This window comes from Myotis nattereri, assembly GCF_964212035.1.
Source record: "Myotis nattereri genome assembly, chromosome: X".
In the NCBI taxonomy this organism is placed as follows: Eukaryota; Metazoa; Chordata; class Mammalia; order Chiroptera; family Vespertilionidae; genus Myotis; species Myotis nattereri.
Genome location: NC_138078.1, coordinates 4,456,960 through 4,472,778, shown reverse-complemented (window position 1 = coordinate 4,472,778; position 15,819 = coordinate 4,456,960). Strand labels below are relative to the sequence as shown.

The window sequence follows — 15,819 nt, the reverse complement described above, 5'->3', positions numbered from 1 at the left end:
AAAGTTCCCTGTGGCCCTTGTTGATCATGACCAGTGACCTTTGGAAATTAAGGACAACGGAGCTGAGTTACATACAAGACAAGGCAGGCGCTATACTCCAGGCTAGTATGGGACCAGCATCCTGTCCATCGAGTTAGGATTTTCTAAAACATCCCGACAGGCGAGCGACTGAAATATCAATCACTGGATACGGTGAGGCCGGTGAGAGACTACGGTGAGGATCAGAAGGGGAACCTGAGAGACCGTCAGCTGGCCCCCCCGAGCAGCCCGGAGTGCAGCAACAGGACAGCTAAGAGCTGCATCAACGGCCAGTGACCACCTTCTAGTCCTGCCGCCAAGCGACACAAAATCAAAGGAGAGGGGGACAAAGGCCGTCACGAAAAAGGCACAAAGGGAAACAAGACAGAAGGAGAAGTTAAGAGCCAAGAAGTGACCTGACTGTTCTTTGCACTAAAAAAAGAGGACAAGGCCAGACTGCCAACTCTCTCCTGGCTCCTTCCAACAAGACGGGCTCGGCTTTATTTAGGACCTCAAAAATAACATCTCACAGAACGGGAAGCGTCACATTACACAACGGAGTAGAGCTGTAAAATCTCAAACAAGTCAGGCAAGGCTTTCTTTAGATCACCCAAAATAAGGTTCTACAGAAAAGGAACTGCAAGCAAATGTCTAGCTGCCCCCTTTCTTTGGCCTTCAATAGCAATTCCTTCTAAAATCTTCGGGGACTACTTGGCAGTTTCCGAGCAAAACGGAAATTTATTTGAGTTGCTCAGTTATCATCTAAGAAGAAGTTTGCAAAAACCATTTTGCTTAGTGCTAACGAAGAACTAAAAAAGTGGGGTTATTGCTAATAATGCCAATTCCTACTGAAACAGCCTGACCTGCGCGCATTTCTAACATCTCACTAGGGACACGGCTGCGCTCTTCGGCCACCACAGGTGGCGCGTGCAGTGGCTGGGGCCAGATGTTGCAGGCTGTTCAGGCATCAAAAAAGTACTACTTAACAGAAATAACTACAGGAATAATAACTCAAAGAACTGGGCCCGCCTTGGTAGTGGCCCCCTAGGGTGGGCATCGCCTCTCCCACCGGCTCCCCAGCTCTCCCCTGGGGAGCAAGAGCGCAGAGCTCTGCAGAGAAGCTATTCTTGCAGAGCCACGGCCGCTAGTACATGGCCCTGGGGTTCTTAGTGCTGTAGTGCGCCTCACAGGCGGCGACATAGGCAGACTCTGGGAAGAAGTCGTCATGGTACTCTGCTAAAAACCTGCAAGGAGAAAAGACGCCCGTCAGAGAAAGGCAAGCATCCCATGATCTCCCTCATCGGTGGCATCTAATGAACCAAATACACGGGTGAACGGAGTGGATCCAGAGACAGGGAACAGGGTGTGCAATCTCGGAGGGAAGGCGGGGACGGGTGGGTGGGTGGGAGGTGATCAACCAAAGACCTTGTATGCATCTATGCATAACCCATGGACACAGACAATAGGGTGGCCTGGGGAGGAGGGCAAGGGGGTGGGAGGGAGGAGGAGGAAAAAAGGGACATACAGTGGGGCCTTGACTTACGAGTGTCCCGACTAACGAGTTTTTCGAGATACGAGCCGTCTCTCAGCCGATTTTTTGCTTTGAGTTGCGAGCTAAAATTCGGGTTACGAGCCAGCTTCAGATACCCCACCGCTAGTTGGCGCAGCGAACGTCACAGTGAACGCCACAACATCAGCCCAGCATCACCTGTCTCACTCGTTCACTTTAAGATTTGACATACGAGTAATTTGAGTTACGAGCTCCATCACGGAACGAATTAAACTCGTAAGTCAAGGCCCCACACTGTATGTAATACTTTCAACAAGAAAGATACAATTTTTTAAAAAATATATTTTATTGATTTATTACAGAGAGGAAGGGAGAGGGATAGAGAGTTAGAAACATCCATGAGAGAGAAACATCGATCAGCTGCCTCCTGCACACCCTCCCACTGGGAATGTGCCTGCAACTAAGGTACATGCCCTTGACCGGAATCGAACCTGGGACCTTTCAGTCCACAGGCCGATGCTCCATCCACTGAGCCAAACTGGTCAGGGCAAGATAAAATTAAAAAAACAACAAAAAAAAACTGGAAAAAGAAGAAATGGCCCCAGTGATTACCGAAGGGCTTACATACCAGCAAGGGAAATCTTAACTTCTGACCACTCTGTCATGTCACTCTGTTTTGGTATTAGGAAGAAAAATTAATATAATCTTGATTTCTGTATCCTGTACTGATTCCTTTCACTGCACACATGCAGCTTCTACATTAATTATTACTTCATCACAATCCTGTCAAGTGTGCACATAGAAGCAGAACCTAAACCCCACTAGGTGGCAGCCTTGATTATGTAAACGCTTTCGTGCAAAAAGGCCTCAGTGACTATGTCTTCATTTTCCTGTTTTAAAAACAAACTCTGAAAATAAATGATAAACTCAGCAAGTGTCACTTGAGAAATTCACAATGCTCCCAGGGGCTAAGTTACACCGACACTGAACGGTACCACGAGTACAGAGGACTTTGTGTCCAAAATTGCCTCGCCGGAAGTGTTCCGGTTCCAGCTTCCAGAACCAAAACATAAGCAAGACCGACTGACATCTGGTAGGGACGTTACAACGCGGCCATTCAAGAGTCTGTAATACACAGATGCTACCCTGCAGCGTCCCACACTTCCCCGCGGAGGGCTAAAACGTCCTCACATGGGTCATATTAACTAAACATGTAAGGCTAAACCTCTGCACTACCTTCTTCAGTAAAAACCGAGCCAGAATTCATTCAAGAGTGGACGTTTTCTTCTTTGATTGTATCCTTTTTACAGCAATTACTAGTAACGAGTCCACTGATTCTCTAGTTGATGCCTTTGGATACATTTTCAAAACCAATTACTATATTTATTTGTAAATCTACCTAAATGACTTCCTAAAATCCTAATTTCTATTTTGGATTGGGCATACTTCAAAATTAGCAGTCTTTGTTATGCTAACTTGTAGCTATCTCTTCATAGTTGGTTGGCATTATTTGATTTCAGCTTATAAGAGTATTTTTTTTTATCTTCACCCAAGGATATGTTTATTGATTTTGAGAGAGAGAGAAAAGGGTGGGGGGAGGGAGAGAGAGAGAAAATCAATGTGAGAAACATTCATCAGTTGCCTCCCGTACTCTCCCCAACCGGGGATTGAACCTGAAACCTGGGTACGTGCCCTGACTAGGAATCGAACCCGCAACCTTTGGGTGTATGTGACAATGCTCCAACCGACTGAGCCACCCAGCCAGGGCTCAGCTTACAAACTTTTTCTGCCAAATGGAATTGTGGGCTTGTCTGAAGGGAGGCTGGAAGGGAAGAGGATGATTTTGAAACTTCTTTATAGTAAAATGTTACCAAGTCTATTTTCACTCAGGGATACTTTATTCAAAATGCCTACATGAAAGTATCTTTTCAAAACTCCAAGACCCAGTTCTCTGGCTGGAGTGCTCTCCCCGCTGTGGTGCCTGATTAGCTCCTGCAGGCTGGGGCCTGACTGCAAGGAAAAGGCCCCCCCTTAAAGAGAAGGAGGAAACGAAGTCAGGTGGAGAGGACAAGCTGGGTGAGCAGCCTTGACTGCCAAGGAGAGGGACTGGTCAACAGGCATCTGGGTGGGGGAGCCAGAGACAGCTGGACCACAGCGTGGTGGGGGCAGGGGGAGTAGAGGAGGAGGAAACGGTCCTATGATATGCTAAAATGACTGGCTCTATCAGGTGAAGGAAAGAATGGCTTTCTCTGAATTCACCAAAGAGGATCAAGCTACAAAATAATCAAGGTCAACACAACACTTGCAAGAAAGGAAATGCACAATATCAATGTCAACAACAGTCATTTATCTTAACTTGAAACCCCCAAATCCTGTCATTGATAATATTTAAGTTAATGTACTTGCAAAGAAGAGTCTAATATTTAAGGTACTCCTGAATAAAAACTATAAAATTAAGTTATCAATCTTAATCACTTCTACTGTAGAAATCAACTTTTTAAAAATATATATATTTTTTAATTTATTTCAGAGAGAAAGGGAGAGGGACAAAAAAACAGAAACGTCAACCATGAGAGAGAATCACTGATCGGCTGCCTCCTGCATGCCCCACACTGGTGATTGAGCCCTGACCCGCCTGGAATCAAACCATGACCTCCTGGCTTATAGGTTGATGCTCAACCACTGAGACACACCGGCTGGGCAAAATCAACTTTCTTTTCCCGAGGTTACCCAACTGGATTCTTCTAGTGACACCAAAAGTTTTACCTCCGTACAATGAGCACCCTTGATTTAGAAAGCAGATAAATTATGGACAAAGGAAATAGCTAGAACCCCCTCTATTACAGTTACAGTTAGAACTAACTATACTTAGGTAATACCGCTGCTACTTAAAATATCAGAGCTAGCTTCTACATGTGCTAAGGAGAAATTCAGAAAAGTCAGATGAAAGGCAGTAGAGGTAGCTTTTGCCAAAGTAATAAAAAATACCTCAGAAAGAGATCAAAGTGCTTCAGTAAAGCCTTCAGGTTCTTCTCAGAAAAGGCCATCTTTCCAAGGATTTCTGGAAGTTTCACTGCATCGAAAAGAGAAGCAAAACCATTTACCACGGGCAGCATCTGGCAACGGGTAGGACACACCCAAGGACCGTCTGGGTCTGTTTACCCTTTTTTTTTTTTAAAATATATATATTTTATTGATTGTTTACAGAGAGGAAGGGAGAGGGATAGAGAGTTTGAAACGTCGATGAGAGAGAAACATCGATCAGCTGCCTCTTGCACACCCCCTCCTGGGGATGTGCCTGCAACCAAGGTACATGCCCTTGACCGGAATCGAACTTGGGACCCTTCAGTCCACAGGCCGACGCTCTATCCACTGAGCCAAACCGGTTAGGGCTGTTTACCCTTATTTGATCGGAAATGAACATCCATGTTATCAAACAAAACTAAGAACTCTGCATGAACACAAAGACACAGCAATAGTACAAATATTACAAATATAATTTTTAGGAAATTTAAGATTTATGAAGGGCCTTTTTTTTAAAGAGGTTCCCTTTCAGCAATTTTTCTTAGACCCCAACATTACCACAAGATGTACATAAGCTAACAACTGTGTTAAAGCAAAAAAAAAAAAAAAAGGGAGGGGGAAGAAAACAGGGACCAGGATTTCTTACCAAACAATCGCAGCAAGTGTTGCGCCCCATAAATATAAGAGGGCGGAGGTGGCTGGTCGCCCGGAGGGTAACTCTCGGGTACAAGTTTCCAGGAGAGGACCTGGGAAAGGCACAGACGGAACGCTTTGTTACTGCATCTTACCACTCCATTAGCAACAGTCATAACATCCGGAATCCCGGCAAATACCCGTGTGCTTTGCCATTCTGTGCCCGATCACGTGTCACACCCCCACCCCCCCGCCAACTTGCCGGCCCTCTGGCACCTCAGGAGTTGCTCCACAGCTGGACCAGGAAAGGGAGGAAATAGTGACCAATTCCTGACAATGTGGAAGTCCTGAAGGTAGCCCTCCGACTTTCCCATGGAGCTCTTTGTGGGTATGATCTCAGGACATAGGAGAGTATAATGGGTTTTTATGCTGAAGAGGGTCGAGCTACAAAATAATTAAGTTCAACATAACACTTGCAAAAAGAAAAAAAAGCACAATATAAAATATTGTGTAGAATTATTATGTAAATACATAGGGAAAAATATTAACGTTCGTTTTTTTTAGTGGTGGAATTATAATATAGGGTCATGAGAAGATAAACATATATGTTTTCCATATAGATTATATACTAGCATACATATTATAGTTTTCTACTATAATTTTTCAAAACCTTTTGGCCTTTTAAATCAATCACAGGAGGGTCCAACTTCCTTGGCAACATGTAGACACTTCTAATCATCTGAAAATTATGATAATAAATTAAGTAGAGGAAAAAAATATGTCACTATCAAAATAAATATCAGCTTATAAAAAAATAAAACTGTGGAAGAGAAGGATTAAAATTAGATTAGGGAACTATTTGATTTCCTAATTTTTCAACAGCTACTACCTATACATTAGCTGTAACTATTTAGGTCATTTTGTGCCTTTCCTTTATTAAAAATACTACTGTATTCGAGAATGAAGCAGTAAAAAAAGATGTTTTGAGTAATATTACTATTGTTCCAAAATCCCGGAATTGCTGCTGTTATATTCACTTTGGAAGCTAATTTGACCCGCTGAATCAAGTGAAAATAGATGTTAACCTTGAAAATACCTACACTCTGACCCTTTACGGCAAGTTTGCCGACCCTCCATCACCAAATGTTCTCTGCCTGGTGCAGTCAGCTGCCCCCAGACACGGAAAGAAGGGAATCCCACCCCCGGGTGACATTCACAGAATAGCCTGCGGGCCTGAGACATCTCCTGAATCCTGGAGACACTCACTACCTACATCAGTTAAGTGGCCTTAAAAATCGAGTTTTAGCCCTGGCTGGTTTGGCTCAGTGGAGAGAACGTCAGCCTGCGGACTGGAGTGTCCCAGGTTCGATTCCGGTCAGGGCACATGCCCAGGTTGCGGGATCAATCCCCAGTTTCTATCTCTCCCTCTCTTTTCCTCCTTGAAATCAATAAAAAAAAATATAGATTAAAAAAAAGAGAGAGTTTTAGAATGAAGCTACCCGGGGCTGGGTAGGTGGGAAGAGATCAACCGAAGACTTTGTATGCATATGTGCATAACCCATGGACACAGACAACTGGGTGGTGAAGGCCTGGGGCAGGGGGCAGGGGCAGGCTAGAAAGGGGACACATGTAATACTTTCAACAATAAAGATTTAAAAAAATAAAATGAAGTGTTATTTTTAACGGAACCCCAGTGTAAGGTAAGAATATGAGGTCATTTAGGTCAAGTGCCTGGCATAATGCTGACACACAGCACGCCCTCAAAGGGATGACTATTAATATTATTAAGGATGGATTTTATATTTTTAAATGGTTGGGGAAGTAGCAAAAAAAACCAAAAACAATGTCTCATCACACATGGAAATGATCTGATATTCAAATTTGTGTGCGTATTAAAGTCTTATTGGAGACAGCACACTCATTCATGTATACAGTGTCTATGGCTACTTTTGGAGTTGGGCAGTCTTGTCAGACACTGTGTGGCCAAAGCTTAAAATATTTACTCTCTGGCCTTTTGCAGAAAAAGTGTCCCGACGCCTATTCTATAAAATGAAAATAAGGAGGTCCTCTGATGGCGTCAGTTCATTACAATGTTGCTGAGATGCCGTAGGGACTGAATTCTTGTGTGTATCCATTGGCCTGTGGCAAAACTTGTTTCATTGTATGTTGTTCTGCTTAAAGTCCAAGCGCCTACTCATGACCTTGAGTGAGGACTCACTATACTCATGTTTCAGAACTAACAGTTTCTTAAGATAAAAGCTAAATGTAAGTGTAACAATGTTCTCGTTTTCGAAACCAAGAACACATGGTTACACATCATCTGAACGACCCTGTTCACGTCCACAGCAACAGAGCGCCTCTGCGGAAACCGGATTTCCTGCTACAGGACTGAAGCAACCGCGCAAGGCTCGCCGGGGGAGGGCGAGCGGCAGACACGGGCACTCTACCTCATTGATCTCATTAGTCCTTCTGCCTTCGAAGCTGGCGAACACCGCGCTGCCTTCCTTGCTGGGGGTCACCGGAACAGGTGAGGAGGATCTGCTATGCACAGGTGTTTCTTCGGAAGGAACAGATGTTAGTTATTCACTGAGAAATCGCATGGCTGGGGAGGACAAACAGCTGGAAGACATTACAGACAGCAGAGGACTTACTCGTCTCTAACAATAAGACCCTCCTATGACAACACAGCACCTAGAATAGTGGTTGGCCAACTGCGGCTCGCGAGCCACACGCGGCTCTTCGGCCCCTTGAGTGTGGCTCTTCCACAAAATACCGACTTCTGTGCATGGGCCACGAAGTTTCAATCGCAGTGTATGTGCGCGCCCGCACATGGTATTTTGTGGAAGAGCCACACTCAAGGGGCCAAAGAGCCGCATGTGGCTCGCGAGCTGCAGTTGGCCAACCACTGACCTAGAATATTATTTGGCAAAAAAAAAAAAAAAAAAGAAGAAAAAGAAAAGGACTCAAGCATTAACAGAAGCTATAGCACGATGAACCTTGAAAACTTGCTGCTGAGTGAAAGGAGCCACAGACAAAAGGCCACACTCTGTCTGACTCAGTGGGTCACCGGTTGTGCCCAGAGGCAGATCCGCAGGGGCAGCAAACAAGCGGCGGGTGCCCAGCATCAGGGGAGGGAATGGGGAGTGACTGCCAACTGACTGGCGACCCAGAGCTAACCCAGGGGCACCAAGCACCCAGCTACAGCCAGCATGTCCAATTCGGGCAGCAGGGGGTCCTGCCCTGCCTCCCGCAGGCCTCGGCGGGGGCCGATGCCCAGGAGGGGACCTACTCTTCTCCAGGTGCAGGAACAGCTTGGGCATGCTGGCCGACGTGTCCTGCTGCCGGCGCTTGGGCTGCGGCGACGCGCTGCTCTCGGACAGCCGGTCGCTGTTGGCCGAGTGGCGCGTGGAGCGCCGCAGGGACTGCAGGGCCTCGGGCTCCGCCTTGCGCCGCTTGGGGGTGGCGGGCTCCCCGGTCTGGCTCTCCGTGGACTGCGGGGTGGACGGATTCAACAGAGGCGGGCTCGGAGAGAGCTCCTCCTGGCTCCTAGGGAAGGAAGGGCACGGTGTCGTGCGCCCCGGCGTGGGGAACCTTTGCAGAACCTACATCATGCCTGACAGCCTCAAATGTGTGGCAGCACACAGTGCATGGGGGACACTGGGGACCTGAAGGTTCGGAGTAGGGCCTGGGGACAGGCCTCTCCCATAGGCGACAGCAACAGGAAAGGAAGGCAGGCTGAGAGAAGACATCACGAGGCAGCGAGAGAGCCAGGAGCCACAGAAGGGAGGAGGGATGAAGGGAATGGTGGCCGCGCAGAGCACAGCGTGGCCAGGGGAACCTGGGGGTGCCCTCGGCGGGGAGGGGGGAAAGGCAGGGGGTGAGCAGGCAGGAGGGGACGGACGAGTGGCCATCGCGAGACAGACCACGCAGGAGAGGCTCGAGGGAGCAGCAGCAGCGTGTGCGGGTGGGAGAGACGGTAGGCTGGGGCCTTTGGTTTCCCTCCAGGGAGACGTGGGCGCGCTTGGTCAGCGACGGGGCGCATGCGGTGACACAGCCCCGCAGAAGGGAAGGAACCTTGACTTGAAGGCCACAGGTGGCTGGCCCTCCACAAGCCTCCCCACAGAACAGTAACTGCTCCAGGAGGCCAAGCTCTCCCCGCCGAGTCCCACAACCAGCAAGCGAGGGAGCTACGCTCAGACCCCCATCTCCTCCCCCTTGGGCCGTGCTCCCCTCTCTCCACTGTTTTGGGGAAGGGGGCGAGCCGCTCAACACCCAACCACGGTCTCCATGCTGGGACTTACCTACTGGTGCTGGTGGCACTTTCCTTAATGGGAAGAAAAAATTTGGACGAAGTCACCTTTTTATACTGAACTTGTTCGTATGGGTACAGCAAAAGCAACGGGAGAGTATAGTCAAAGGTTATTCTCAACCCGTCCACCATCTCCTTGCAAAGGTCAACGCTGGAAGGATGAAAAGGAAGCGCTCAGAGATGCAAGACACAGAACTTGCCCAACGGTCACAATGAGGTGGTACGTTTTTAATAAGGCAGAGTTTTATTTTTATTTTTTTAAATATATTTTATTGATTTTTTACAGAGAGGAATGGAGAGGGACAGAGAGTTAGAAACATCAATCAGCTGCCACCTGCACACTCCCTACTGGGGATGTGCCCTCAACCAAGGTACATGCCCTTGACCGGGATCGAACCTGGGACCCTTGAGTCTGCAGGCCAAAGCTCTATCCACTGAGCCAAACTGGTCAGGGCAAAGGCAGAGTTTTAAACACTGTATATTACACCCACACACCTGAGGAATAAAATGAATCTAGATGCCAACAACAACCAAGAATTAAATAGGAACAGTGGGCTTATGATAGAAAGTGCAGGGAGTCTGTAGTGATTTTAACGTACAACACTGAACACACGAGTGTGCTCACTGCCCCACAGGGAGCCCAAGTGGAAGGGGCGGGCCCATGAATGCCTCACCCGTGTGAACTTGAACACTCTACTTATCCAACTCCACTCCATCCGGCTGAGACGCGTGCACCGAGGCAGACCCCGGGGCCAGTTACTCAGGCCAGAATAAAGGCCTGTTTGTAAACAAGCTTTGATCAAATCCTCCCTGCCCCTTCTGGTGCTTCTCACGGAACAAAGTTACCTTCCGAAATTAGATCACTGCACAAACTGGTCCTGGTGTTGCATCCAGACCAGATGCAGTTATTGAACATTTAAAAAAGAAAAAAGAACATTTTGATACTAAATTGCATATTAAGTGACATGTTAAACGAATTCATAATACTGAAATGGAGACAGTGTTACCTCTTCTAAATAACAGTCACTTCTCTGATACACAAAAAGAGAACCATACCATGCCAGCCCCCTCTCCCACTCACTTCTTTTCTGCTGGGATGTAATTCACATTCATGCTGGCTTGGGCCATAGCGTGATGATGCCGGGGCCGCTCAGTGGCGGAAAAGGCTGCATTGATCGCGAAATGCTTCACGTACGATTCCAAGATCGTGATGATGTTGGTCTGGCACGGAAGTTTCACTAACTGTCAACAGAAACAGACCCAGCTGCCGCACACATCCCACCGGATCGGCCACCTACTCCCGCGGTCGGCAAACGGTGGCTCGCGAGCCACATGCAGCTCTATGGCCCCTTGAGTGTGGCTCTTCCACAAAATACCGACTTCTGCGCATGGGCCACGAAGTTTCAATCGCACTGTATGCGCACCCGCACGTGGTATTTTGTGGAAGAGCCATACTCAAGGGGCAAAGAGCCGCATGTGGCTCGCGAGCCGCAGTTTGCCAACCACTGACCTACTCCAACCAACGGTGGTCTTGTCTGCATCGCTTTTCAAACCCCAAACGAAAGCCTACTCAGTGTGAAAAGCAGCTTTTGAAATAAATACACTTTGAAGCTCTCGGGTGGTTTTTTGTGTACCGATCATAGCACCCTGTACATTACAGCATTAATTGTTTAAATGAATGCGGGCAGCGAGTCTCATGTTAGCCATTAGAATCACCTGGGGAGCCTCGCAGACTAGCTCCACAGCCGCCCCCACCCCAGAGCCCATGTGCGCTTACCCTCTGAGTGCCAGTCCAGGAATCAGGTCTTTGCAAAGCTCCCAGAGGGCTCACCTGGGCAGCCAGCCTGGGCAAGACTGTGCACAATCAGCAGCAGGGCGCTACCATCAGATAACTTTGAAACCTGACTCGGTCCACCCCTTACCATGGAAGTCTCATCGCCCCAGGGTTCTCAAGGATTGGACTCTGGGATTACGTTCTATCCGCCGCCCATGCGTACCCGTTTCCTCCTGTTGATGTAGTAGCAATCGTCCTCCAACTTCTTCTTCAGAACGTCGGGGATGTCTATAGTGATTGCCCTTTCGTCCATCGCCCTTTTCCTGCGCGGCTCCAGTTGTCCCTTCTGCGACATGAAAATTCCGTATTTTTAAAACGTCTTAAAACAGGAGGAGAGACCATGTCCAGAGGACGAACCCTTGAAAGACTCTATGATACAAAGCCAGTTAATCCTCCACCGTTACCCCAGTAATGATACGTGTTCTGATGAAAAGTGCATCAAAGGCCACATTCACTCGTTTTAGGACACTAACCGCATTGCAAATGCTTTCTTGTCTCCCCATTTCATTTCACAAGTAGGACTGAAGGCAGGCAGGAGATGCTAAACTGATACACAGCATTTAGAAATAGTCACCATTGTAACAATAAAGCTCGCAATGTCACTGAAAAGTAACAGGTCTCTATGACTTGTGCAAATACTTTGCGGCTGTAAAGAGCCACTGAGAGGGTCATCCGGTGACTATACACGAGTTACTTTCCCTTAAACATGAAGTGCGACTTTATAATATGTGGTTAAAAATGTATTTTTACCAAATGGTTCACGACTGGAGAGTTCTACCACTAAAATCAACACCAAAGAGTTTTCACAATGAAACCTTTACCACTTCAGTCTTTTCTTCAATGTCACTTTCTTCACTTATTGCTCCATCCTTTTCTTCACTGCTGTCACCAGAGGAAGTGCTTACAGCTAGGTGAGACACAAACACCAAGCAAGCCTGGGTTAGCCACTTCCCCAGCTCTTCCAGGTCCTTAGGGTGGGATGTGTCCTACTGCCGGTATCCACAAACTGCAGTCCTACATATATTTTAAATGCTGAATGCAAACATCGTACCTTTCAGAATGGAAATTTATTTGGAAAAACATAACACCGATTTCAATGAATGCAAAACACACCCAAGAAAATGATCTGAGCCCTAGCCGGTTTGGCTCAGTGGATAGAGTGTCAGCCTGCGGTGGACTGAAGGGTCCCGGGTTTGATGCCGGGTCAGGGCAGAATGCCCCGGCTGCGGCTCAATCCCCAGTAGGGGGCGTGCAGGAGGCAGCCGATCCATTGATTCTCTATCATCATTGATGTTTCTATCTTTCTCCCTCTCTGAAATCAATAAAAATATATTTTTAAAAAGAAAAATAAAGACAATGATCTGAAAGTGTTTAGTCATCTAGGATCCCACGGTTACCTGCTGCGTTGGAAAGTGAGGCGCAGGCCCAGACCCAGGCCCAGGAGGTACCATAAGAATGGACTCCTGAGGGATGAGTATAGACACTGGCCGAGAAGGCAGCGATCAGAAGCATATCTGATGATGACGAATTATGAACTTGACTGCTAACTTACTCGTCAAAATTGAAAGGGGGCAAATATCATATGTAATGAGCTAAAAACCTTTCCCTGTGTAATTTCAATGATTCCTCCTGCTCAGTCCTGCAGTATAAAAGAAGTAGGTGAAAGTTCTTTTATTATTATTTTTTAAATATATTTTTATTGACTTCAGAGAGGAAGGGAGAGGGAGAGAGAGAAACATTAATGAAGAGAGAGAATCATGGATCGGCTGCCTCCTGCACGCCTCCTACAGGGGATGGAGCCTGCAACCCGGGCGTGTGCCCTGACCAGGAATCAAACCGTGACCTCCTGGTTCATAGGTCGGCGCTCACCACTGAGCCATGCTGGCCAGGCGGTAAAAGTTCATGTAACCAGAGAAAATAACAAAATAACTCAGGCCACTCACAGTTTTCATCACTTTTATCTTTTTCTTCAACGGGGAGGCTTTTTAAGACAGAATCGACACCAGGCAATCGGCAGCGCTTCTTTTTTCTTCCTGTGCTTCTGGAAAACAAACAAACAAATAAAACACGACTGAAATAAATTTTGATGTTGACTGATAAGGGTCTCAAGGTAAAAAAACAAGATAGAACAACAAAGATTCTTAAGCACCCGACAAATAATGAAGCTGTAGAACATAAATGGTGATCTCCACTTCAGATTATTACATATATACATCTCCTTGGAAAACACAGCAGTTATTTACAATACAACACAGACACTCTTTGTTAACACATTTTTAGTAAGTCCAATTGCATAATAAGCCATGCTTGTCATATGTTTACTTTTATAGCCTAAAAATTCTACACATTAAGAGAAAACGCATTTGTCAGGATTGTTGTATTCTCACAGGCGAGCTACAGCTTTTCTTGCCAGTTTCCGCTGTAATCTCCGATTTTCGTCAGTATCTCGAAGGACATGATCTTCAGCTGCCCACCTATCCCAGCTACAAAACAAGCAAAAAAGGATAGAAAATTCAGTATTTTAATTCGCTATAAACAAATGCCCAACAGCACCTCACAGGAACGGAAGTGTCCCAGAATTACTTACATTTTGGAAAATGATTTAAATACTTTAAAGCCACAAAAAATGCAAATAAACTTAAAAAGAAACTCATTTAGCCATAGAAGCAACTGGGGCTTCCACAATTACCCATAGAGAACTCAAATATAATCAACTTGAAAGTTATCATTCTTCTGCATAGGCAAAGTTTGATTTCAAAAAGCAAAAACTGCACATGAAACTTTTCTACAAGTGTTTCTAAAACTTAACAAAACCCCAGGTTCCTGTGCTGCAAAGACGATGAATTTTCAGTCAGGTTTAACAAATACACTCACCTTCTGTTCCAACCATTAAAATGGATTAGATATTCTGGAATCTTTCTGCCTTTTTCGTCTTTCCCAACAATAACATCCACAATCTGAAACCAGAAAATATTGTCCACAAATGACTGAATATACACAACACCGGAAGCTAGATCAGGAAAACTAGATCATAGACCTTTTTTGAAAAGAAAAGGAAGTATTCGCTCCTTTTTTAGACCGCGAGCTGTGCCGAAACATTTTTCCTTTCAATTCCATTTTTTTCCTGACTGGATGCCTCAAAAAAGGAAACATCCCTGCAAACTCCCCGTGATTGGTCTCTGAGTGTGGGATTGGGTGCGTCTTTTAAAGCCATTGGCAAGCCAACTGTCAGTAAAGAAGAGTCCTGGCCAGACAAGAGCGCTGCAGCCCTGAGACCTCTGGGAGTTGTAGTCTCTCCAGCTCCACTGTGTCCCCAGAGGGAACATCTGTGGCAAATGATGGGGCGTGTCACCCCAGGGGATACTCATGGCGGGGAAGGAGGAGGGAAATCAGAGACAAGGGTTTCGGGGGCGGAACCCTAAAATATAACTCACAGAACCCGGGGTCCTTGGGAAGTCCCCCAATGGGCAGCGCTGCTCGGACGCACCTGGGACCCCGGGCCAACCCACCACCAGACTGCGATGCCCACGCCCTCTCGCCGCCTAGACCTGAGGGGCTACAGATGGGGCTCAGTCCCCCGCGAGCCCCCTGATGGGCAGGGGGTGCGACTTGGAGATTGAAAACATAAAGGCCCTGAGGGAAGGTAACACTGGGTCAACCTAGCCCTTGGACCCTACGGGAGGGTCCCAAGCACGACTGAGGCCCCGGGACAATGACGTCGCGAGTCGACAGGCAGCGCTGTGGCTTAGGACCTGGGTCGGTCGGTGTCTGTGTCACAGGAGAGCCCACGAGGCGCTCCGCGCAGGACGAAAGGACTTAAGGCGCCATTCCGTGAGCGGTCTCCTGGACACACCGCCCAAGCTGCGGTCACGTACGCAAATCGACGCACGGCGAAAACCTCGCGAAACCTCGCGACCTTTCAGGCCGCGCGTGCGCAGTCCCGTACGCCGGCCGGAAGCGGAAGCACTCCTGCCCCGAGTCCCCAGCGCGGCGCCCGCGAGCTCCCCCTGCCTTCCGCGAGGTGCCGCGCAGGCCCAGGTGTCACAGGCAGGGAGCACCCAGGCCCGGCCGCTTCCCCTCTCCCCGCCGCCATCCGCACCCGCACCCACACCCGCATTCCGCCCCGGGGTCCCCGACCCGCGCCTCCTCCCTGTCCCTCCGCGGCGGCACCTTGGCATCGTACAGCACTCGCGCCTTGGTGGGGTCAGGCTCGAAGCACAGGACTTTCTCCCCTGAGTGGAATTTAAATTTCATGCCCTCGCTCGCGCTCATTTGCTCATCGTGGCGGAGGGCGAGGCTCCGGGGCGGGAGGAGCGCGCGCGGTGGGGGACAAGGGGGGGCGGGGAGGTGGTGCACTGCGGCGGGGGGTGGGAGGGAGGGAGCGGGGAATGGCGGAGGCTGCGGCCGCCCCGCCCTCGGTCCCGCCTCTGCCCGCCCCGAGTCGCCGCTGGACCTCGAAATCGCGGGTCGCGCGCTCTGTCCCCACCCCCG

The 15,819-nt window shown here is 48.0% G+C and overlaps 1 protein-coding gene across 5 annotated transcripts; it reads right to left on the bottom strand.

Moving 5' to 3' along the window:
- Positions 1-482: 482 nt before the first annotated feature.
- Positions 483-15,618, bottom strand: MSL3 (MSL complex subunit 3). 5 transcript variants are annotated; one of them, XM_081080926.1, is made up of 13 exons: positions 15,499-15,617; positions 14,203-14,285; positions 13,716-13,811; positions 13,272-13,369; positions 12,150-12,235; positions 11,492-11,614; positions 10,576-10,736; positions 9,487-9,645; positions 8,475-8,731; positions 7,633-7,742; positions 5,199-5,298; positions 4,517-4,601; positions 483-1,262 (listed from the first exon to the last, which is right to left on the bottom strand). In XM_081080926.1, the coding sequence occupies exons 1-13, from the start codon at positions 15,598-15,600 to the stop codon at positions 1,163-1,165; spliced, it is 1,560 nt and encodes a 519-aa protein (XP_080937052.1). In that variant the 5' UTR covers positions 15,601-15,617; the 3' UTR covers positions 483-1,162. The 5 variants fall into 5 exon arrangements, with proteins under 5 accessions (XP_080937052.1, XP_080937055.1, XP_080937056.1 ...); XM_081080929.1 differs by lacking the exon at positions 15,499-15,617 and adding an exon at positions 15,081-15,161; XM_081080930.1 differs by lacking the exon at positions 15,499-15,617 and adding an exon at positions 14,366-14,443.
- Positions 15,619-15,819: the final 201 nt, after the last annotated feature.

Bases quoted from the DNA above. Each gene is read 5' to 3' on its own strand.
- MSL3 (XM_081080926.1), bottom strand. From the start codon at position 15,600: ATGAGCGCGAGCGAGGGCATGAAATTTAAATTCCACTCAGGGGAGAAA. The intron at 13,812-14,202 runs GTGAGTGTATTT...CTTGTTTTGTAG, and splicing joins TTTAATGGTTGGAACAGAAG to CTGGGATAGGTGGGCAGCTG. The intron at 10,737-11,491 runs GTACGCATGGGC...TTCTGTTGACAG, and splicing joins ACATCAACAGGAGGAAACGG to TTAGTGAAACTTCCGTGCCA.